This window comes from Tachypleus tridentatus, chromosome 11, assembly GCF_004210375.1.
Source record: "Tachypleus tridentatus isolate NWPU-2018 chromosome 11, ASM421037v1, whole genome shotgun sequence".
Taxonomy (NCBI): Eukaryota; Metazoa; Arthropoda; class Merostomata; order Xiphosura; family Limulidae; genus Tachypleus; species Tachypleus tridentatus.
The window spans coordinates 69221238-69247805 of NC_134835.1; the positions used below are offsets into that span (position 1 = coordinate 69221238).

The 26568-nt window shown below is 30.9% G+C and overlaps 1 protein-coding gene across 9 annotated transcripts in view; it reads right to left on the reverse strand.

Annotated features, from left to right (window-relative positions):
- LOC143232394 (guanine nucleotide exchange factor DBS) overlaps nucleotides 1-26568 on the reverse strand; it is a 151335-nt gene that overhangs the window by 23637 nt on the left and 101130 nt on the right. For all 9 annotated transcript variants that reach the window (XM_076467772.1, XM_076467776.1, XM_076467777.1 and 6 more), the window contains 4 exons: nucleotides 23297-23415; nucleotides 21864-21930; nucleotides 20582-20697; nucleotides 353-422 (listed from right to left, as the gene is read on the reverse strand). In XM_076467772.1, coding sequence (XP_076323887.1) covers nucleotides 353-422; nucleotides 20582-20697; nucleotides 21864-21930; nucleotides 23297-23415 — 372 coding nt within the window. The remainder of the gene's footprint in view (nucleotides 1-352; nucleotides 423-20581; nucleotides 20698-21863; nucleotides 21931-23296; nucleotides 23416-26568) is intronic.

The following is a 26568-nucleotide window of genomic DNA, read 5'->3' on the forward strand; positions in this document are numbered from 1 at the left end:
TGTAGCAATGAATTTATCAGAGAAAAGAATTCTAATATGTTTTATGTAAAGTTCCTCGTCTGTGAAGAGTACATTTTAAGACCTTCATATGGCATATGATTCAATTCTTATAAAATGGTATATAACTATAAAGTTTGACATTTTTGATAATAACATCACTAAGATTTAAAAATATATACATATATATATATTCTGTTATCTTGTACTAAATGTTTATCTTACAGGACAAAATAATTCACTTCTACTAACACAGTGTGTTTACTTTGTTAATAAAATTTAAATTATTGAAAACTAATAATACCAATCTGGGAAGCTAAGCATTCTAGAATAAGGTATGTATCAAAACACAAACCCTCTGAACAAAACAGTATCCAACCAATTCAGGCATGCTGCTACAGTTCTCCAGATCCCTTAGAAAGACACTGAAATACAGTTATGAAATGAATCGTTAACAATATTTCTTTGTGGGTATCTTCTAATTTATTTTTCTCCTTTTTGTAGAAACATACAAGTTGAATATATTGTTATAATTAAGTATATCTTCAGCAAAAAGTGTCAATATTTTTTATTAATAAATATAAATACACTTGTCAAATAAGGGAAACAAATACATATCTGGTACACAACTTCCTACGAAATGGTGAAAAAGCTAAGAAAAATGTAAAAATATACAGTGCTTAAGTTTAATAGATAAAAATAACTTCTCACAGTGGGAAATTCCCATCTAATGAACTTGTATGATATTTTGAAGAAAAATAATACAAAATGGTATTTGTGCTCTACATGATTTTCCACTTCAGTGAAAATAATGCCAATGGTTTGTTTTATATGTGTACTTGCTTAGCCATTACAAGCTTCACAGAAATCTGCTCTTCACATGACACAAGAAGAATATCTGATTATCAAATGGCTCATTTAAAAAAAACATTTATCTTAAATGATGATGGTTCCACATCAATGCACTTTTCCTATTTATACAGATAAACATTATAAAGAAGTCATAAATGAAATAGCTAAATTTGGCTAGATGCTTCCTATATCATCCCAGGAAAATGAAAAACAGGAAAGCAGAAGAAAATACAAACTCTGTATAATTGTAAATATTATGTAGATTATCAGTTTACATTCTTGTAGTCAATTCCAATTCCAATCTTACTTTCTCCTTAAAAACAACATGTGTTGGAAAAAATTATTTGATAGAGAAGAAACTAAAAAAAAATGAAAACTGTGCAAACAACAAATTTAACTAAAATTGTGGAAATTTTATCACAGTATACTGTAAAATATTTTGTATATTTTTCTTATCTGATGCATGGGTGTGGCATAGAAATATATCATGCATCTTCTACCTTCTTATACTGAACTAGTATTATTCTAAATTTATCAGTTATGTCTGATTTTGTGCCATTTTCACATAACATGTGGTCAAGAAAATCCTGAGGGTAGTTTAATTCAGCTACCTCTTGCCCTACATCATTCTATGGAGGTTACACCTGTCCTGTCCATGAGTAGACTGGTATAATGCTGCACATTGTGCAAGAACGTAGACAACAGTGTTCTTCAAAGGTTCATAAGATAGTATTTCAAGGTTTCCTCTATACTTGAATGAGAGTGACAAGTTATGTGGTAGTGCTATTCACTCTGGGTAAATCCAATTTTACCTGTGAAGTAAGGAACATTGCATTCAAACTGTCTGGTAGTTTATTTCAATCTGATCAGTTTGAGAGAATAGTTCCAATCCAGTACAAGTGAACATTCATTGTACAAAACAAGTACATACACTGTGTTTGTAATATTTTGTAATTAAGACTGTGCTTTTTGCATTTTAAATTTTTTCCTGTTTCTTTACTTCCTTCTCGTGAACTCAATGCACAAAGCAAGTACATAAATTCTGTTTGTCTTATATTTTAACATAATTATATTTTTTGTATATTTTACATTATGTTCAACCTCTTTATTTTGTTCTTACAAACTTAGGTATTCATAGAAACATGTTATTACACTGTAATAGATATCTTGTCTGTTCTCTTGGTATTCAGCTAACCTGTCTCACTGCTATAGGAATAACCATTTTTACCAAAACATACTGCATAGACTCCAAAGGAGAAATTTTGGTACCTTGATTAAAATATCCCATTGTGCAGTTTTCTGCTGGTGTTTATGTGTGGCTCTTTGTTCCTACTCTTGTGTTATTTAAGTTTAAAAAATGGCTCTGTCTTATTAGAAATGGTATTTTATACAGTCAATGACCAAGAGGAAGAGTGAGTTGTGAGGTAGTTCTACAAGAGGATTGTTGAGACTAGGAGAAGTCCTTTCTTGGATATTGAACATATGCCAAAGTTGTAAAGTTCCATGATCTCTATTTCATTGCAGTTAAGGATATATGAAGAGAAACTGTAACTGTCTGGTGCATCCAGAACAGCTGTTCATGCTCTTCTCCTGAGGGAAGCAATTTTGGCTGAGGATCATTGCAGTGGTATGTTTTCAGAATCTAAGTGAGGTGCTGTCTATTGGAATCCTAGACTTTTGCTAGCCAGAGTAATCTGAAAATACAAAGACACTGGATATTTTATTGGTGGGTGATGTTTGCCAACAGAAGCTATCCCACCAAAATAGTGAATATGAGGCTATATGAGCCTTTCTGAACCAAGATGTAAACTGCTGAGGCAAACATGAATTACAAAGGAGTCGTGGGACATACAAAGGTAGTAGATGAGCCACTGACAGCACTTCATTGTTCTGCCACCTGAGAACAGAGACTGACTATTCACATGAAAGGTGAAGTCTCTTTGCACCAAGCTGTACTCATTATGTTGAGGAAATCTTATATTTCAGCCTCATGATGGCTGAGAAGTTGTGACAGAGAGGCTTCAGTCGAAACCAGGGTTTCCATAAATGAGGCAAAACAGATCACTCCATCAACATTCAAGAGCACAGCAAAGAAAGATTTGGCTGTTTCTGGAAGTGTTTCAAGCAGTTATTTGCTTGGAATGGATGGTCTCCAAAGCAGGCTAGTAAAGACTTGATCTTGAGTCTAGATGGTCTAGCCATTGAATGAGGTATATGTTTTGAGATTGCAGAACAGTTATAAACAAGTTGTGATATATAGACAATATGATGGAAAATATAGTAGTCCACTGTGCAAAGTTCAAGATAGAAAAGAGGTACCACAGAGTATTTTGCCCTTTAAATGGATGATTTGCACCATTTGCATAGTAAGGCTTACTCTGTGGTGTATTTGACTGATTACAATAATAACCACCTTGAAGTTTTTGTAGAAATGACAAAGCATCACCTTGGTGTGAGATATCTCACCCTTACTGAGGTAGTTTTCGTGTTGAAATAGAAACTTCAAAATAATCACAAGGGAGGAAGAATGCTGCTGCAGTAGCCAGACTATCCTAACTAGGCACTCGTGTTGCACCAAATTTGAGACTAACCAAAGCTTAATCAAACACCTATACAACCCTGTATTATAATGCAATTATAGTGGTATCCTGTTCTTTCCACAGTTTATATGTTACAGCCTATATCAATCATGCTTCTACCTTGAAGAGAAAAGCAAAATATTTGCTTTGTCTGTGAAACATTGGGTAACTTTCTGAGTTAAATGCCAATACATTTATGAAAGCCAAGATTGACATAGCTATTGGTTTTTACCAACAATTCTGAAGAGCCAACAATAGATGATGAACAATGCTGCTACAACTCCAGGAAAATAATGAAGTTCAAGTTACTTTTGGCATGCAGTAAAACCATTCGTGGTTTGCACAACTGTCTCAAGAATAGGTGAGTCTTGATATGTGTTTAAAAGTGTAAAAGCGCTAGAGATAAGAGTTCCTAGTTGATAGAGGAGTGGCCCACCACTGGCAGATCTCATGGAATATTAGATACTTGAGGCAAAACTACCAAATGGGTCAGTCAACATAAACTTTGTTGTTGCAAATGGATATAAACTAGATGTGAATGGAGAGATCACTCTCTGATTATTCCTAGGAGCCATCACTAAAAAGATGAAGGTAGCTATCACCAACATTAGTTCTGGTATCAGTATCTATTGGTACAACAGGTGAACTGATGTTCTAAAGGAGAGTTATATACTGTCAGCAAAACTGGATCCAAGAACAGTGGACTGCACAAGTGTATGTTGAAGAGGAAGTTATAATACCCCATTCACAAAAGTAGTGAGCTATGGTTAACTTGATTTAGACCCAACAATTATCTAATATGACTGCTGCCCTTCAATTACTGACCATTCTTTTTGGTCGTACATCCTTCTAGTTATAAAAAACACACTCAATCACGAAGGTTTTTAAACTTTGTAACACAAGAGTGCAAGTAAAGGACCACATACACACACACACATCAGTAGAAAACACATATTTCTACACGTGCAAACACTTCAAACCATTTTATCTTCTTTTAACTGCAATAAATACCTTATTTTCCACTTGTAGATATATTGTTTTTTTATTAAACTTCAAATGCTATATACTAAAACGTAATATGCCTGACTTTCTTAATATAATTTTTAATCAGAATTACTATCTTATTTCCTTTACCTGGTTTTCTTATAGCTAAGCCAATACATTTCCTCAGGTTAATAAGCCTTTGATATTCTTCTTGAGATATGTTGTACAATTTCTATCATGAATTGCAGTTGCAAAAGGAAGACATTGTAATGCTACCAACATAAATTTTCACTGTATCAAGGATCTCTTCAATTTAAAACACAGTAATTCTTTAAACATCTAACAGACCTTCAAAATATGACAAATAAGTGCCAAATGTAATGTACTGGAAAGAAGTTCAAAGAAGCTGCAGTCAATGTTCTAAAGTTCTTTATTCACATTTCACTAAGTTTATAAGTATAACAGATGACATCATCAGATTTAGTTACACACAAATTTATGTGTTGTGTGGAATGAAGTTGCTTTAATTCACACACCCTCAGTGGCACAACAGTGTGTCTGCAGACTTACAACACTAGAATTAAGTTTTGATATCCACAATGAGCAAAACACAGATAGCCCATTGTGTGGTTTTGTGCTTAACTTTTAACAAACAAACCTTAATTCACATAATTATGTCTCTTCACAGGGAGAGAGATATGTTGTATTTTCTATGCTTGTTTTTTATTTCTTTCCCTTAGTTACAATTGTGCACTACATTTCTTTATTTCTACGGTGATAACCTTGAAACTTGGAGGACCTTTGTCTTAGGTACTCAGGATAATACTACCAAGTGGGTCAGTCAACATAAACTTTGTTGTGGCCAACAGATATAAACTAGATGTGATGAAGAGATCACTCTCTAATTATGTGTAGAAGGCATCACTAAAATGATAAAGATAGCTATCACTAACCTCAGTTCTGGTATCACTATCTACACTGTCAGTAAAACTGGACCCAGGAATAGTGGACTGTGCAAGTGTATGTCAAAGAGAAAGTCACAGTACCCCATGCACAAAAGTTAACTATGGGTGAAGTCTAGTGCATCAGTGTTATGTTAGAAGTTGAAGTGCCATGCATGAAATAAACTGCTTCCTTTCCAGAAGGCAAGCAGCATTATCTTAGGCAATTATCTGTCTGAGAAAAAATGAAGTCTTAGTGTTTTGCAATTATGAAAAATTGATTACTTTGTTTTATGCTGGAATGGGCATCAGCATCATGAGCGAAGTAGAAGTAACCAAGGATATTAATAATGATTATTCTGCGTCCAAAAGTAAGTACATGATACACTAGTTGAGGATTGTATAAACACCTATACTCAGTGCAGTTAAAATAATTCATTGATTTGTTGGCTGAATATCACAATATGTTTGTGGTAACAGATGGCAAACTGGGTCAAGTAAAAGTCAGACAGCATCACAAAGAAAGAGGTCTCACAACCATCCAATTAAACAATGGCAATGCAGGCTTCTCTGGAAACTGGGAGTTTAGTCAGTACTAATTTACAACAGATGGTAAAGGATGGCATCATAAAACCTTCAGAGCATGCTTGATCATCTCTAGTAGTGATTGTCAGAAAGAAGGAAGGTATGTCCAAGTTCTGTGTTGAATTTAGAATTTGAACATGGCATATCATACTGGCAACTTTCTGCTACTACAAATAAGCAAATGTCAAGATGCATTAGAATTGGCCTGATAATTCAGTATGATAGAGTTGGCTTCTGGATACTGCAAAATTAAGTAGGGTAGGAAGGAGAGAACACTACATAAAAGATCTACAGGAATATGATTTACTCTTATACTAACATTTGGATCTGCAACATGTATATGCTAATGGATTGCCCTGCAGCACAGTGAAATGCTGTTCATTTATTGAATGTATTGATCCTAGAAACGAGTGAGGGAATGGAAAACCTTTCTGTCATAATGCAACAAGTCATGCAGAAGGAGTCTCCCACTCATGGATGAATTTTATTACAAATGCTTTAGGATCTAGCTTGAACACTTCTTGTTGTGCAGCAAGGTAAAACATAACCAACTCTGAGTAAGTAATGTTGCATGGACATATACAACACCTCTATAAAGCTGCACCTCTGCTATCAACTGCAAAACAGTAGTTCTCAGTCGGTGTTACAGCTAATGGTTCTTAGTGCTTTGAAAGATGAAATTCTCTAGACTTTCCACAACACAAAGACTAGACAATACCAAGGTGATTTTCATACTTATGCTGATGTTTTTTGTCAGTTCTATTGATCTTATTTGAGACAAAACAGCACTGTACAATGTGTGGTGACCAGAAAAAAAGCCAGTCTAAACAGGGTAAACTCCAGCAGACTTGTTGGTTCATTCCCATGAAGAAGAGCTATATATTTTGCTGGTCCATTCCTGGAGACTGAATGAGAACATTTGTTTATATTAGTAACTACTGACTATTTCACAAAGTGGGACTAGCTTATCCATTCATCAATACGTAAGCACAGTCATTGGTGGAGTACTGAATAGTCTGGTTTGGAACACCTATTTCTGAACTGTGTAAAGTGGTGAGTCTAATGAAGATGTGCATCTCAGTTAATCACCCCAGTCTGATGGTTCTGTGGAGTGAGTAATACAGACTGTCAAGTGTATGCTTACTAAGTTTATTAATCCTAAACATACCTGACTGGAATGAACATTTCCTGTATGTCATGATGGCATAACATGCAACTGAACAGAGTATAACATGTTGTCCATTGCACATAATAATGTTCAGGTTGGAAGTTTTGCTTCCTGCAGATCTTATGCATAGTGTTCCCTACAGAGTGGAGATTGCACAATGTCCACTAGAACAAGGCAAAGTGGCTAAGTCCTGCATCAGTTGGTGTACATGTTAAAGTTAGGAAAGGCCACTATATGACAGAAAATGGTGCTATAACAAGAAGGTGGCTGAAAAAATGTGACAGAGTGGATACAGTTTGTGGCTCTGGTACAAGCTAGCAACACAAAAGCCACTTGGATCTAAGTGTACAGTACCTCTTCTTGTGCTCTAACAAGTCATAAATTAATAAATGAACTACAGAAGCCTATAGGCATATGAAAGCATGTGTTGCACATTCTCTTTTCAACTATACCCATATTTTATTAATTAATTTGTAGAAAACTAGATTTCCCAGGAATTGGAACACTGTCTCTTGTAATCAATAAAAACAACCTATACTACAGCTGGTCTTCATCCTCAAGTACTGTCGGGAGACAGCCACACATTGGACAAAGGCCAACTGCGGTGGAGAGTTATGCCTCTGTCACAGCTCAAAAAAGGAAGTATGCCACTTATTGGCTATGCAAGCAGGTACAAAAGAGCCCTGGTCAAAACCTAAAGCACCATAAGAGAGATGACTTCAGCCAATCATGGACAGCTGTGCACTGGAGTATCTGTTTACAGGGCTAAAGGGAAAGGAAGTTGAAATCTATGCTTGCCATTGGGCAAGTTTCTGTATATATATATTGTTTCATTTTGTTAATTTCAAAGATTGTACATATATCTAGATTTTTCTTTTACTTAGGTATTATTTTTATGAAAAGGCTTTTGTTTTTGTATTGTAGCTGCAGTCTGTTATGTATATAGTACGTTATTTTCAGCATGTGTTTTTCTTTGTTTTTAAGGCATTTTCAGTTTCTTTTCTCTTTAATTCTAAAGTATTCTATTGATTAGTATTGTATTTCTGTATTTAAAAGGTCAGTATTTTTCTTGGTTTTTAAATAATGTTGAAAGGATTTATTCAGTTTTTTTTCTTTGTTTGAGCTCTATTTTGTATATTTTAATCAATTTTAAAAGGTTCACTATGTTTTTGTGATGTTTTACTTGTAATTTTTTTGTTAAAGTGTTTTCATTTTGTATCATTCTTTAAAAGGCTTGTATTGTACAATAATATGTATTATACCAATTTGAAATTAAACTTTTTTAAAGAAAACTTTGTTTATAATATTTGAAATGTGTTTTATATGTGCATTACTGGGAGTTGTTAATGCTGAAGTTTCTTCTACTGTGTATGATTCAAACTTGGCTTCAGTAAATTTTAAAGTGTATTTACCATTATATATGAGCTTATATATATATAGGACGTATAAAGGATATTCTGATGTAATCAGGGACAGCATTTCTTTCTTAAATGGTTTGTAATTTGTACCACATTGTTAAAACATTTTTAATTATGAATTGCATTTTTTGTTAAAGGATATTTTTATCATGTAAAATTAAGTATTGTGGTTCTTGTCAAATAGTTGTGATATCTGTGTTATATGAGTGCTTACAGGAGTAAAGGAAGATTATTGTATTTTTTAACTAAGGTGTGTACAAAGTTTGTTAGTTTTAAAATTAAAATTAACTGACAAGGAGAGGTGAAAAGTGTGGTGTATCAACATATCCTACATTTTCTACCTTCTTATATGTTCACTTTGCACATAAAACATGATTAAGAAAATCATTAAGGTGACTCCATTCCAGCTGTCTTTACTTCAATGCCATTCTATTGAGGTCATTCCTGTTCTGCCCACTTTAGGATTGCTGTAATACTGCATGTTTCACAATAATGTAGGTAGCAACACTCTTCAATGGTAAATAAGGTAGTATCTCAAGGTTACAGCATACCCTATATTTGAATAAGAATGGCCAGTCGTGTGATTAATATCAGTTGCTCTTGGTAAACCTGATAGTACCTGTGAAGTAAATAATACTGAATTTAAATCTAGTGGATAGTCTTGACTGATTAGTTTGAGAGAATAGTTCCAATCTCATTCACGTGACAGTCCAGCATTCAGAGTAAGTGCATACAATGTGTCTGTGTTACAATGTAATAATTATTGTACTTTCTGCAACTTACGTTGTGTATAGTTTTTTTGTTTTTTTTCTTCTCGTTAACTCACATACTCCAACAAACACATTATTACTTAGTTATAATATTTTTTTAAATTTTCGGTTATTCATTCAACCTGTATCATTGTTTTAAAAATAATCAGTGTTACCTCAAAACACCACTTAGGCTACAAAACATGATATCTACATCTATGTCTTCAAAGTAAATTTAATTTGATTAGAGAGATCTCTTACAATTAAATATTTGTTGTAGATATAAACTGACCCTTAGCATTAATTAAATTAAGTAACAATAAACATAACATACATAATTATTTTTTTTATTCTACTTTTGTTCAATTTTAAGCAAAAATTGTCCAGTTCCCTCAGAGCAAAGGGACAAATCCACAGAATGAAACAAATTCAACAAGATATTTATCTTGAAGCAATTTGAGCTCTCTGAGTTTGACTGAATTTAATAATGAATAGAATGTACACAAAAGTATAAAAAAACTCATTGAAACAATCTTTATTCAAACTCGTAAACACTATCAAAGTAATATGTGTATAGGATGAAGGACAGTGCTTTTACTTTATAGCTATCTCTCTTAACTCTCCTGACAACTTATAAAGACATTTAATATGAATTACTTGCTGGTGGGGATTAAATTTTAGGAGAGTATTACCATTTACAAAGAAAGAACTTCAACCAAATTAAGTTTAGAGCTAACTAAGGCCTGTCCACTACCTTTGTCATTGTTGCTCAAGTCCTTAGAAAAGTAAGTGAGGTTATAACCTTGAGATATCACCTGAACTACCACTGAAGAACACAGATATCTAAATTCTTGCATAACAAGCAGCATTACAGCCATAACTTCCCACAGATAGAACAGGTGTTATCTCCAGAAAATGACAAAGGAAAAAAGGTGGCTAAAAACAGATTGACCACATGTTATATGGAAACTGCACATATACAAGAAAGCATGAAATAATAATAAAATAAGATAATATGATAGGAACTTATGGAACGTTCACATATAGCACTTTCCTCTCTTCCCTACTCCAGGCTTTTCCTCATACCAACAATTTTTAAAACTGAAATATCTCTACATGTGCACTGGTCAACAAGTACAGTAACCTTCTTTTATTTATGTAAAGATTTACACACAAAACAGACATCACAACCCTTTAACAAATAAACAGAATTCAATAATTAATAACTGCTTAAAAATGAAATACCATAGATAAATAAAAAAAACATTAAACAATGATAAAAACAAAACAAATGCATAATAAACCCTTTTACAACAAAATTAAACAATAAATCAGACACTTTATCACTAACGTAGACAAAACACGTCATTTTACAAAACAAAATAAATCTTTTAACAAAGATTATCATAAACAAATGCAATTAATCACATATTTTAAGCAAATACAATCAAGCACACAATATAAAAAAAATCCTGTTCATCATAAATAATAAAACAAAAATTGTAAAGATTTAATGAACACGTATCATAGACAATGTCACTTATGTGGCTTCACTTTGGCTCACAAATTTTCAATTCATCTTATTAGAATGGTTAAATGTGTAACACTGACTACACTTTGCAGGGTGGACAGGTTTTGCTTTGGAGGAGTCACCAACACTAATACTGGACATTTCCTTTCAGTTGACTTCTTGTTATCAATATTTTATCCTGATTTCTTCTCTCATTGTTGCTGAGACATTGAGGTCGCTTCATCAAAGCAACAGTGACTTGGAGGTTTAAGTATAGAGAATGAGACACTTAACTAACAAATGTCCAGATTGGAAACATAAGGTCAGATCACTTCAAATTGGTCAGAAAGTCAGTTATTGTGTAAGTTTCAAAAGGATCTTTCTTCCAAGTTGCAACCATTATTGAGTTCTAGAAATTACATTTAGAAAGAATAATTTACAGATTATATTTGGTCAAGCAGTGTTTCTATGGATTTAATGTGTGCCCAATCTGTTTACCCCAAGAAGATGTATTGCTAATATCCAAGAACTTCTTGGTTCTCAGGCTTCACTTGGTTTCTGTTTGACTACATATTTACAACTGTGCTACCCCTGTTGTCATTTTAGTGACAACAACCAAAAAAGCATGCCTTTCAACCCAGGACCACTTGCCCAGTACCATCTGATTGTTATGTTTTGGTTGAAAAGAAATGGGATTGAGATTGGAGAACTGGTTTCATTACACATGAACTGACTTGGGCTGGGTAACACCAATCCTTACTTTTGACCATTAAAGTTCAGTAACATTTATATTGTCTCTTTCCTTCCAGCTGCAAGTTTAGTACAAGCTATGGTGTAACCTCCAAATACACTCACAGCCTGCATTTTAATGCACTATAATTGCACATTGTTCTGAAGCATTGTTAAGAAAACATACAGAAAACTGTGTGTTTTTAAAGTATTTCTATCACAACCAAACAAACAGTAGGTACATCAAGTTTATATTAAATATATATCTCAGTTACTGTCTGTGGATTTCATTCTCTACTGACACTTTCATTCACTTGATCCAATTGATACATTTTGCACTATTCTTACTAAAAAATAATTAGGAAAATTGAATTTTCTCTCAGACATATTGTGAGAGTCTATCTCACAATTATCATTCCATGAAAAAGTCACTATCTTTCAAATATTTCAGTGCTATAATTAAAACCTTCTCTCAGTGCTAAAATCAGGGGTTTGATTCTTCTCGATGGGCTCAGCAGATAACCTGATGCGGCTTTGCTATAAGAAAAGCATACACACATGCATGACAGTTGTGTTCTCTATGTAATTGATCCATTTATGTTATATACCACTCATGACTGATTTCATGTAATATTTGTACATGTATATAAGGTCCCAAACACACATATTTCTTGATACTTACATAGAACAATATATACTTCTTCATTACATGTTGTTACATACACTAATATCTTTAAACAGACTGCCTCTAGCTCTAGCACAAAGTACTTTGGTTTTCTGAAGCAGTCTATATTTTGATAGCCATATTAGAGTAATACACTGCCACCTAGGAGCTGTCAAACTCAGCATGTTTTTCTTCAAGGCATCGTGAAATAAACAATCTCTAACAGAATTCAACTAAACTAAGATTTTTCTACAAAATTCCTGTAGTCAAAATTAATATTTTTACTGTTAGACTAGTATTTATCATTATACATTCTGATACATCCCCACTCCTTCACTGAATGTGAGGAAGTTATAAGCCCTGCAGGTGTACCAGAAAAACATCTAGTAAGATCCATGCAGTATTTTCTGTACTCAACACTCAGTGAGATAAAAAGGTGAAGTAAAGAATTTTCTTGAAAAAAATTACTCAGTAACTCAGAATGCAAGTGTTGGAAAGCCTTTTCAATACAATATTCAAATTTCTAACTATAAATCAGCTTACAGATTGTTGACGGTCTATGAATTACATCTACTAACACCAGCTATTCTAACTTTGTTAACTGAGTAGCTATCATTCAATATTCTATGGATATCTCTTACAAAGGACATTGCTTGAAAGCTCAGGAAATAAAGGCCACAAAACATTTTTGGTCCCACTATTCTTGCAATCAAGATTACTTCAAAGGTAATCTTTCAGTATAGTGCATACAATGCATTTTAACCAACCAATAACTCAGAAAGCAAAAAATGTCACTTCCTTTTATTCATTGATATCTTGACCAAATGACTGTTTCAGGTGTATGTTGATTGGGTTCATCCAAGTCATGTGGACTGGAAGGTCAGCATCTTGACTATCATACCTGTTTTGTGCTTTTAAATCTGGTGCATTCTCATTTAATTCATCATAAACAGCCAGACACGTATTCTCATTTGTTTCTTCCTTATCCAATCACTTTTAGAACTAAAAAGTATAGATTTAGCATCAGGCAAAATATTGCTTGTCCTGAATCTGTTCATTCCAGACAGTGACTGATCTGAAATACTCAAGGAAGCAGTACAGACCTTTTTTGGCTTTAACCTCAACTTTTTAGGGTGAGATCTGCTTAGCCTTACTCACAGGGACCTGTAAATGTCTTAAACCTGTCTAATGTGGATGACTCTCAACCAATACCAGGGTAAGATATCCTAAACAGCATGGTGGGTATACTTATATATTTTGATACTCTGATGAGAAGTAGGTTCCTGCTCTAGGATGACACAATGATGAGATTCAACTGAAAGTACATCTATTTTCTCTATACATCCTCAAGCTTCATTGTGATCTATGGCCACCCTAGTGGGATACCTGGCTTGGAGAGGTGAACAACTGCCCTATGGTTCACTGCCTTCCCCATCTGGTTTCTATCATCTCAGTAAAATATCACCTGTACGTGAGCACCATCCACCACCAGCATTTGCAGTTTCTCTTGGCTAGTTTTAAGAGTCTTTGTCCACATTTCTGGTTAGTGAAGATTTAAGAACCCACTCCATTTATTCTGAGATTATCCAAACATAACACCACCTCTATGATCCTCAGTCATCCACTTTTCTCACACTGTATGCACCAGATTCTGACAGTCCTCCTTCCTAAGTCTGTGGCAGCAACAAGGGAAAAAAAACACACTTTCATAGTATGAACAAAAGCTCAAAACCTAGAAATTATTTAATTTAGACCCAACAATTATCTAACACAATTGTCTCCCTTCAGTTATTGACTATTCTTTTGGGTCGTAGATCCTTCTAGTTATGAAAAACACGCTCAATCACAAAGGTTTTAAAACTTTGTAACACAAGATTGCAAGTAAAGGACCACATACACACACACATCAGTAGAAAACACATATTTCTATACGTGCAAACACTTCAAACCATTTTATCTTCTTTTAACTGCAATAAATACCTTATTTTGTACTTGCAGATATATTGTTTTTATTAAACTTCAAATGCTATATACTAAAATGTAATATGCCTGACTTTCTTAATATAATTTTTATTCAGAATTACTATATTATTTCCTTTACCTGGTTTTCTTATAGCTAAACCAATACATTTTCTAGGATTAATAAGCCTTTGATATTTTTCTTGAGATATGTTGTACAATTTATTTCCTAAATTGCAATTGCAAAAGGAAGACATTGCAAGGCTACCAACATAAATTTTCACTGTATCAAGGATCTCTTCAATTTAAAACACAGTAATTCTTTAAACATCTAACAGACCTTCAAAATATGACAAATAAGTGCCAAATGTAATGTACTGGAAAGAAGTTCAAAGAAGCTGCAGTCAATGTTCTAAAGTTCTTTATTCACATTTCACTAAGTTTATAAGTATAACAGATGACATCACCAGATTTAGTTATAAACAAATTTATGTGTTGTGTGTAATAAAGTTGCCTTAATTCACACACCTTTAGTGGCACAACAGTGTGTCTGCAGACTTACAACACTAGAATTGATATCCATGATGGGCAAAACACAGACAACCTATTGTGTGATTTTGTGCTTAACTTTTAACAAACAAACCTTAATTCAAATAATTATGTCTCCTCACAGGAAGGGAGATATGTTGTATTTTCTATGCTTTTTTTTTTCCTCAGTTACAATTGTGTGCTACATTTCTTTATTTCTACGGTGATAACCTTGAACCTTAGAGCACATTTTTGTCCAATACCCCTAGACACCTTTATCATTTTTTATTTAGGCCCCTATTGCAAAGTTTTGGGATAAAGCATTATAAAAATAAATATTTTAGCTTGCACTTTCCATACATTTCCACCATTTAAATATTGCTTTGCACAAAGATACTTGTGATGATTCCACAGACAGATTTGGAATTTATGCCTTTATCTCATTATATAGGGGTGAAAGGCAAAATAAAATTCAAAAATAGTGTTTTTTGAACCATTCCAGATGAGATATTACAAACTTTCTCACAACTCTCACACACTAAAACATATACGAGATTTGTGACTTTTTGTTAACTTATCATGATCATATGTTGAAAAAAAAAACTGTGTAAATCTAGAGTTTTAGGCCTGCCATTCCTTTATATTTCAATCAGTTTACATAAGACTTGTTAACAGTACTTAGTGACAGCCCCTGAAGACCGAGACACAGAGTTGGCTTTGTGCCTTCTTGTTGAAGATCAAATCATTTCCCAGAATTAGAATTTTTAGCTTATCATTCCCCCATGTCTCAATCAATCCAGGTGAAACTTTACACAAACAAACCTTGCAACAACCACTAAAGACTAAACAGAAATATTTTAAATTTGTGCATTTCTTTCAATTTGATGGGTCAAAAAATTGTTTTTATTTCTTTCAATTTGATGGATCAAAAATAAAAACAATAAGTGCAATGTATGTAATAGGAAACTCTGAGACTAGACACTAGACTCTTGAAATATACTGAATTCTAAGAATCTTGTCAAATAAAGTGGATGACAAGAGACATATTTGATTAATTCTACATTGTTTTTTTACACTTTACTCAGTTTCTTCCCTATTAAATACTTCCTTTTAAAGAAAATTAACTTGTGAACAGAACTTTTCAAGGCTAATATAAATTCAAATAATTAGATGTATTATATTTATAACTAATCCTTTAAGAGCTGAATTTGACCTTTTTTATATGATTTTAACTTATAACTTCCAAGTGATGAAACTTTAAAATTAAAATTAAAATACCATAAAATAACTTGTAATATTCTACAATATTTCTAAAATTCTTAGTGATGAAAGTTCTTATCAATACCAGAATAAAAAGTTTTTCATTTTCTAAAAGTCAGTACTATTTGATGACAATACCTTCTGCTTAAAATCTAAATAAATGTTTATTCTTCAGAAACCTAGAGCAGAGCAAATATTAAAGATAAAAAAAACTGTAGAGACCATTTATTACTAATTAATTTTACAGAAGAACAGGAGATGTCTACTATAAAATTAAATAACATAAAATAAACCTTTATATATCCCACAAAAGACCCACTCTATAGTATAATTTTAGTCTTAATTTAGAGCAAAAATAAAAGTACATGGAAGCCAAATGGCACTTCCTTGGTCTGCTATGAAAACAAAAGTGACTAATCAGACATAAAAATAGCTAAAATAAAGGAACAAGATGCAAAGCTTTCTCAGTTGCTCCAAGAATAAATAAATAAAATATAGCAGCACAGATAATATAGGTGAACTCTCTTTATTATTATAAAATATGATAACAACAAGTAACACTTATGAAACCTGGATAGAATGAAGGTAGTGTTTACTGAAAGGGGTATTATTTCCACAACCCACTTCAAATAAATGTTAGCAGTTACAGCTAACACAGAAAGGAGATGAATGTGATCCAAGAATATTTGGAAAATTTGTCAAAGTGCAAAATCAGGTGTTTATTTTTAAAGATGTGTAACTTAATCCACTTCATAAAATAAAAAAAGTTGACAACACCTGTGTTCCCAATGCTTACTGCAGGCCATTCTGAAAGGGCTTGTGCAGGCTGTCTAGTAGTTCACTGCTCTAATAAGCAGCATTTCTTCAGATATAAAGATTATATTTCTTCATTGAAGATTGCTCAATCAATTTATTTGTTTTAGTTGCAAGAAGGTTAAATCAGTATAAAAGAAAACTACAACCACAAGTGAAAGAACAATAACTTTATGACTGAAAAATAAATCAGGTTTATTGAAACATGCCCTAGGTTAGTGTGATGTGATTATCCATATTTTAATATCTCAACAAAGGTGAATGATGAACACATCCAATACATAAAACACAACTTTCTCATTCATTTTAAAGTGAGGCCAGCACACAAATAGACTAGTTTAACACGTATAATATTATTTATCATATAATTTAAAAAATAATTGGTAACTTTCTACCACTGTTGATGCACTAACTAGATTATTATTTTACCTAACTTGAGACCAGACTCAGTGAAGTCTGAAGATTCTTGTGAAATGGTCATAACGTGTATGTAAGTGTTTTAAGAGGAGGATTTAATATTTTATTTTGTGGTGGTGTTTATATAGTTTTAGTCTTTAAATATAGCTCTAATTTATTTAAGGTTTTTAACTGTATGGTTCATAAATACAAACAAAGGAAAAAGGACAAATTAATTACATTTTGTTTATTCTAATTGGTTTCTTTATTTCTAGTACACTGGGAACATATCATTCGACAACTTTGTCCATCCACTTTAAATTCTATACCTAAATTTCAAATGAACAAGGCTTTTTTGATTAGGGGTGGCTTATTATCAAGAACATGTTATAGTTTTTTAATAACAGTCTATCTTTTTAGGTATAGCATTAACAGATTTCATTATTGTATTCATTTTATAATATATTATCCATAGCCTTTTAAGTTTTATTATTTTAAACAGTATTATAAATTTAAAATAAAAATGTAGAAATGTAAAACCTGGAAGAAGCATTCCAAACTTAAACTGAAGCAGATAACTGTTGATGAGAAAAATGAAAATTTGAAGTGCCTGCCATTATAAAAAATGAAAACAAGAATTAATCTGTTAGCTTGAAGGGAGAAAATCCCTGGAATCCTATTCACTTTTTCTTTTAGAACAAAACCACATTGGGCTATGTTATATGTCCAGAGTGGGGAACTGAGCCCCAGATTTTAGCATTGCAAATCTGTAAACTTACCACTGACCCACCTAAAAAACTAGAAATCTAGTTTTATAAGTTTGCAGACTTACTATGGGCATCAAGGAAAAACAAATGAAGGTAAGCAGACACCAAAATATGTCATCCCAAAAATGAAGGATTGTTAAACAATTCACCAAGTTAAACTCATCTCACAGCAAACTTTATAAATTAGTTCCATGACTGTATCTGAGAATAAACAGTATTGCAACACTCTTGCCCCATATTGTGACACTAACTCAACAGCATCATATCTCTCTGGAAATCTCATTGAAGAAAACAACCTCATTTAAAAACTATCATGAAGAAAAACCAAGTAAGTTTCCTGTATAATAACAAATAAAAGAGACTGCAGCCAATCACATGCTGATGTTTTGAAATATGTGTAGCTCCAGCAGATTGTATCTAATCAAAATCACCTTAGATGTGAAAAAAAAGGTGTGAACAAAAATGGATTGAGTGTGTAAATCAAAAGAATGAAATCAAAACTGGTGACCAGATTATTAACTACAATTATATCATTGATAATAATTTTACTGCAAATGAATATTTGTTGTAAAATTATTAACAATGCTACAAATTCTGATTTCATTCCTTTCAGTTGCACACTTAATCCATTTTTAGCTGCACCATTTATCTACATTTAATGTGTTATTTAACCAAAATCATGACTTTTTGTCAAACAAACCACAGCAAGTAAGAATGTGACACTCGATAGTAACCAACATTAGCTTTAGAATTGTGACCCTATTATTTGAAACAGACATAAACTTTACAAGATCAACCAGATTCTTTAAAACATATGGTAGGTTTCCTTTCTAAAACAGTTAATAACTTCCTTTATAGTAACGCCATGCAATCTAAATTAATAATTTCTTGTCATCACCCAAATGCACTCAGTGCAACTGTATCAAGCATAATTATTTATGCTAATTTCTTAAGCTAATACCACATGACATAAACACTCCTTAACTATGAGAATTTCACACAACTTATCAAATTTGTGCTTAAAAGTTGCCAATTAATAATGAATAATAACTGCCCACCTGTATGATTCTAATGAAAACTTGAGCTAGAAACTGATAATCCAGTTTGCTTGGCCTAACCAATACTTATGTATCTGCAAGTGTTTTTACTCTATAGTTTTAGTGCTCTGAATCAGTTATTTTTAATCCAAGTGAAAAAAACAATAAACAGGCTATTTTTACTCTTAGATGAAGTTGTAATAAAAAGTTTAGACTAATAGCTCAGAAAAGTGTGCACAAACATTTTGGTCAAATTTGACAGATTCTGTTGAATATCTTTTCACATTTGGCTTATATTTAGACCAAATTTGACATATAATTGTAAGTTTTAATGATATATCAATGCATAGCAGTTAAGTATATTTTTCTATCAAATAAATTTTCCATACTTTCAGTGGAAAAAAAACAAAAAATAGTAAAAGTGCAATAGAAATTGGAGATTTTATATTTTGTGTACTTATTAATAGACAGCCTCAAAATCTGACACATGAAGTATAGGTCCACTACAGCACATTCACTGAAAATGTGTATTAGTTTGAGTTACCATAGTCTGAAAGTGTAAAATCACTAAACTATTACTCCTGTTAATAACACACAGTGTGTCCTGCAGGTTGTTTAGGCTGCATGACACACTACAGTGTCATGATTGTAACCTCCAATGAAGATAACCAAGTTAAATAAAACTCAGAACCCTTTATTAAACATAAAAACACAGAAAGTGAATAATAAAACTGTATTAAAATTAAAAGTTATTACAGAATAAAGAAGACAAACAATGTTAATTAAAATAAAAAATAAAGAAAGAACAAACATCATAACAACACCAAAATAAACACTGAGGAAACTCTTGTGAACTGCAAGAAATTCCTAGAGTAAATGTTATGCAAGTGCAAGATATATGCCATGTCAAAGTGCTATATGGTGGAAGATAATTGAGTTACAGACTGTCAAAAGAGAGCATGAAACATGTATACAAATAGAATGGATTAATGCAAGTTTACTGATTGTAAATGGTAAACAGTAAACAAGGGAGAATAATTAAGGAAGCAAAAAAACAAGGTCTTTTTTTTTTGCAAAAATGAGAGGTACAGTTCAAGGTTATCACAGAAGTGAGAAAATGTATTTGAAAATTCAATTTTATATATGACTGAATATGTAAATAAAGAAGAGGAATATTTTTTTTCTCTGAAACATTCTTGTATAATATAAATACAAATAATAGATAATATTAGGTAATATAAAACTAAGTCATATCTCACTAGAAAATAGGAAGATACAAACACAAGAGCGACATCTTTTAACTTTAGCTAAAACTAGCATAAGGAAGCATGAGTAGATGAAGGAACATGCTGTACTTGGTGAAATAAAGTGATTCCTGTAACTTTGGTATCCATCTTGCTTGTGAGTCACTTAAGCAATAGTTTAATTTCTCACAATAATGTTATCTGTTAGGAAACCTTATACGATCACAACAATATTTTATCATTTTTTGATAATATAATGCCTCTAGTCCTTAAAAAGCTTTTTTGTTTTTTTAATGCTAACAAATAACATTGAAAGTATACAATTAATGTTTAAAACTATAACATATAACTATAAATATTTTTTTTCAAAATGAATATGAAAAATAAAAATATATCCTCACTTATGATGAAAGTTGTAAATTTCCATCATATTTCCAAAGAGAGTTTCTCCTTTTCCCACAAGTGTTTCTGGGATATATTCTTTCATAGCTGGGCTGTCCATTTCTCTCTTGTACCCCTAAAGAATAATCACATAAAATCTTTGTGTGCGTATCAAATTAGTAACAAATTGATTATTTTAACAATAAGTGTTTTATGTTTTAATTACAAAGGAATAGAAAGCACAACTATTAAATGCATTTAAGATTCTTTATACGATAACCAAACTACACTTGACTGAAGACTAAGTAGATACACCTTATCAAAAAATATCCTTTGTACCATCCAAAACAAAAACAATCAGGAAAGAAAGAACATATGGTTTCTTTTTGGTTATAGACTGATTTTATCTTCTGTTTACACAAAAGTCTAAATCCATAGAACAAATCATCATGAAAGTGAAAATAAGCAAATTACATATCAAACCATAAAGCTTCAATGGACAGACTTCACTATCTATTTCCTAACTTTCATATCAATAGTACAGGTGGTGAAGGAATTTTTTCACCATCAGATCATAGTTATTGGAAAACTAATCCATGGTAATGAAAAACTAACACAAAACCAACAAGATACAACACATAAATTTTGTTTGTAGAGACTAAACATAGATAAACACCTTTAATAAAAAAAGAAAAATAAGGAACAGTCAAGTAATGGTATTTTGCTTATCCCCAGTTCATTTAATATAAAATATTATTTTTTCATATCATGTTACTGGGTTTCTCTATGTAAGTAACATAATATTTGTAACTAATCTCAAAAATTTCTTACTATAAGTTTCTAACAAGAAAATTTTACTTTAATTGTACTTTACATTAAACAAAAATAACAAAGTTTTTGCTGGAAAACAAACAGATAACAGTTTGTAGTTCTGTGTTTTCTAATGTCCTGATAGAGACAATATTTAACATGGAATGAACGGGATTAAACTGAGGATCCTTGAAGTTAGAAGAATAAAGGTAGTCAATTTATTGAGATTGATTTATAACTCAGTAGATAAGATACCAGTCTATAAATCTGGAGGAACTGATTTTAATTTAGTTTATACTATAACAACACACAGAAATGAAAGCAGATTTAAGACTTACATGATTTGAAATTAAATAGCATTAACAGATAGGCATAAAAATGCAATCGAAGACCATTAACACCCTCATTACTGTCAATATACATATAATTTATTCAAGGATGTTCTTAACTGTATGAAATTTAATGGAAGCCAAACTCTTCTAGACTACATACCTGTATAATACTGTTGAGTTCTAATACATAAATTTTTTCAGTTTCAATTAATTCTGTCATGACATGGCTGAAGAAAGAATAAAAACAACACAGTTTTACAATAAAATCACTTTAAAATTATAATACTGAGAAACAGAAAAAAAATTTTAGTTCTAGAATTAATGTTTATTATTTAGAGATATGATGAAATCACAGACAAACAATCTTTTTCATTAATGATGATTTTTTATAAAATGTTACTAATTTAGAATTTTTAACTTTTGAAAAATATTTTCTACTCATTGGTGTATTGTTATGGACCATCATTCTTAGGAACATACTAAGTGTATTGTTTTTATTTTTCACAAAAAATATTTTTCAGGTGGATTTTTGCATTATTCAAGGAGAATGCAATGTTACTTCTGTTACTATTAATTTAATTCAACACAGAATAATAATTCAAACATAATTTTACATTAGGAATTTTCCACTTTTTCCAAAAGGTCAAGTTACATGAAACATATCCATTTTGTTTCTGAAATTTTTTATTAGATATGGATTTTAACTTTTTAAAACTAGAAAATTTTCTATATAAAATACATTAAGTTAATAAACTAAATTAATAATTAATGAGCTCTTTTCTTGAATGTTTGATAATCAGTCTGACTTTTGGTTATGATGCTGCAATCATTAGTAAAGTTAAACAGTTACTGTTTGCAACTAAAAACTTGTCTGATTAAATTGGCTTACACAGTCCTGAAAAATTCATTCTTACCCAAGACAAGAAGTTTTAGTAAACATCATGCATGATATAAAAACTTGGTTAAATGATAACAAAGAATAAACTGAATTGTCTAAATGAAATTTCTTTCTAGTTTATTTTGTTCAATATTTCAAGCAGATGCCCTTCATAAAGCAGTAAAGACTATTGTAATTTATTCTTTATTATCATTTATATAAATTTCTCTTCTCACATGTTGTGGAAGAACATTCATTTATGGTATAAAAATTGTTCCCAGCTAGTTTAGCAGCATATCTGTAGGCTTATAATGTTATAAATTATGCTATGATACCTATGATGCACAAAGTACAAATTGCCCATTGTGAAGTTTTCGATTTTCAAAAAAAATCAATAAAACAAGCACTCACAAGAAATACTATTTTACCAAATGAAATTTTATGAATTATATTAACTACCAATTTTTTCAGCTAATAACATTAACTGTAAGTTCATTTCATACGAAATGAAACTAGAATACATCTTGAACACAGACTAGTTATTTGACTGAACTTTATAATTTTTTTACTAGAAACAGAATTAATAAATGTTACTTTACAAATATGTTTGGAATTTTCATAGTATCTATTAGTATCTTTAAAATTGTAGGTTCCTTCTAAAATAACTTTATGAAACAAAAAAACACTTTAAACTTTTACAATTTATGATTATATACCATCTTTTATCCTTCTTCACTTCCTGCTGGTTATGTGGAGATTGTAGTTCAGGTGAACAATATTCTTGTAGAGAAGGTAAGATGCTGTTAGGTTCCCCTAACCGCACCTCAATATGCATCTAAGAAAAATCAAAAACAAATCAAATGCCCTTTTATTTTAAAAACATATAACACTGTAAATCACATGACCTTCAAAGAGTATAAAAGCTCATGAACTATGTGGTAATGCAGTACCCACAGTTCTTTTTTATCAACAGAAGAATAAACTATGACAATGAAAATGACAATGACAAAGCTTTATTAGAACATATTAACATCATATACAAAAAATGTCATGCAGAAATTGATACAGAAATGTAAGGAAAATAGGATTACTTTTTTTGGTATTAAATATCTTAGTTATCTAAAGTAAAAGCACATACTCAGTCAAAACATATAAAATTTATTCATGTTTATGGGTTCAAGACTTCTTTCTAAGCTTGAAAAATCAAAAATATATTTTTCATAAAGACATAGCACCTATTTATGGCTCTTACTTTTTACCTTTTTGAAAATATATTGATAGTGTTTGATTGTCTTAGCTTACAATGGTATGCTAACAAATTTAAGTTTTAACCCCATTATGATGTCAGTCAACACTAAATTAAATGTTTTAAAATCTTTTCATTACTTTTAACCCAGATTTAGCTCCAGTATATTTAACTTTAATATCTGTTAACTTTTAACAATGAAAGCAATATTCAGGTTTTATAAAATATAAAAGCTGAATATTCCCCAATTTATTTATATTTATATTAAACAGAAAATTCCCCAATTTTTTATACATATACTGAATAGATAAATAAAAATTGTTAAAGACAACATTCACTTCTACATGAATAATCTGTTTTAGTACTAAATCAAAATAACAGAATAAAATAATTTTGTGTATGATCTGCAATACGACACTTTGGACATGATTTGAATACTTATTATCATTTTATTATTAAGCTGATATGTCAGTTTTTATTCTCTAGTTGCTCTCCATGCATATATATATATTAAATTTTTGTCCAGAAAAACTACTATATGTTTTCACTTTGATCCTAATAATAAATAAGAGAAACATTTATTGCCATATGAGAATTTCCTAATACAAATGATCAGTTGTATCTGTTTTCTTAAATATTCATTTTTAGTATTATAGTTACCTCACATGAACTATGACCTTAGCTATCATGATAATTAAAAAATTCTTGATAGTTTTTAATTTTGGATTTTTAGCTTGGTATATCATATCTAGTTGATCATACTCAAAGTGGTCAAACCAGATTATGCATAAGGGTTTACTAATGACTTGATCTGTACCTTGATTTTTTAATTGTTTTGAACTTATCAAACACAAATAACTGTCGTGAAAAATAGATTTTGTCAAATAATAAAGACTTTTAAATAAAATATAAATGACTTTGGAAACTAGAAAAATACTGATCACTCATATTGACAATTCATATCATTTAAAGTTTTAGCTTTTAATTTTCAATTAATGAAAGAGAATTTACAACTGTAAGCCTGAAAAATATTTTGATAAACCTTATATGAAACAAAAGTGATCACATTCATGCAAACAATACTAAAATTGCATGCAGTAACTGTAATAACAATAAATGAACAAAATTTATTAAAAGTTCAAATCTTACACACAAAAAAAATATTTCTTACAACAATCATCACCATAAAGTCGAGGAAAAAAAACAACAGAGCTAAATATTTGCTTTATATGTGATTTGTTTTGCTTAATATATAATAACTGAAATTAATTAGTTTTAAAGATATATATATATATATATACACACATAACTCTTGGAATATTACTCATTGTAAGTACCTTTGAAAAAAAAATACAATTTTAAATACCTTAAATACAATTTTTTTTGTGATAAGACATAAAACTCTGAAATTAACTAATAACAATTCCTTACAACATAAGAAAAATGCATCAGGTGTGTGACCAAAAATAGTCAATGTTCGAAAACAAACTGTGAAACATACAAGAAAATGAACTATACATTCTTATAGTTCTCAAGTAATTAAAACAATTTCAGTTATTAAACACTTCTGACATTATGTAAAAAACCAACATTAAAGGATTAGCTATAAATAACAACTACACTCAAATGCACTTTGACTCAACAGCAAACATAATATCCTTAAAGTGAAATAAACTGAAACTCTCTTCACTAGCATTCAACTAGTTTAAAATTAATTACATATTTCAAAAATGTGTTTTTAAGGCTTAATAAAATAATATAGCACTTCTTACATATTGAAAAATGACATCACACACTGAACAAATTATACTTGTGAAATTTAAATGGCTTAATAATCATTGTTAGACTAAGATTTTCATCTCATCCTGAAACCATTGGCACATTGTTATTTAACACTGCATTTGTAATAATTCAATTTTATTATAAATAGTGAAACATTTTTCTTTAAGTTTTCATACAGACCACAAAGATATTCAACACTTCATTACAATATTAAATTTTTACTAAAATCTATAACATTTCAACATTCAGCACTGATATGATATGTAATTAACAGATATTTATATAGATCAGTAAAACAGGTCTGTAATACATCTGTGCTGTTCATTAATGTCTTTTTTACACTCACCATTCCATATGAATACAACACTATTCATAACTTTTTACTTACATGAATGTTTGACAATAATTACTCAAAAGATACATCACTGAAACCTCTTCATCAATCAAGGTAATTATTATTTTATACATCACTGGAATCTCTTCATCAATCAACGTAATTATTTTTGTATATATAGTTGGAGTCTCTCCATTAATCAATGCAATTATTTTTGTATATATAACTGGAGTCTTTTCATCATTCAATGTAATTATTTTTGTATACATCACTGGAGTCTCTTCATCAATCAGTGTAATTAGTTTTTGTATACATCACTGGAATCACTTCCATCAACCAATGTAATTATTTTGTATCATCACTAATTTATTACATTAACACTAAAAATATAGTTTTAGATTAAAAAGTTAAAAGTATAGCCAAATTGTTTCAATTCACACATTTAACTTAATGTTTAAAAGGACAGTTTCAAATGGTATGTGGTAAGAAAGACTGGAGGAAATACATGGTTATACTATACTACCCTACTTCAACATAACACACTAACTTAGCATCAGAAATTAAACATTGGAATCTCATAAAAAATAACATAAAAGGGTAAAGCATAAATCTGCAAAAACTACAAT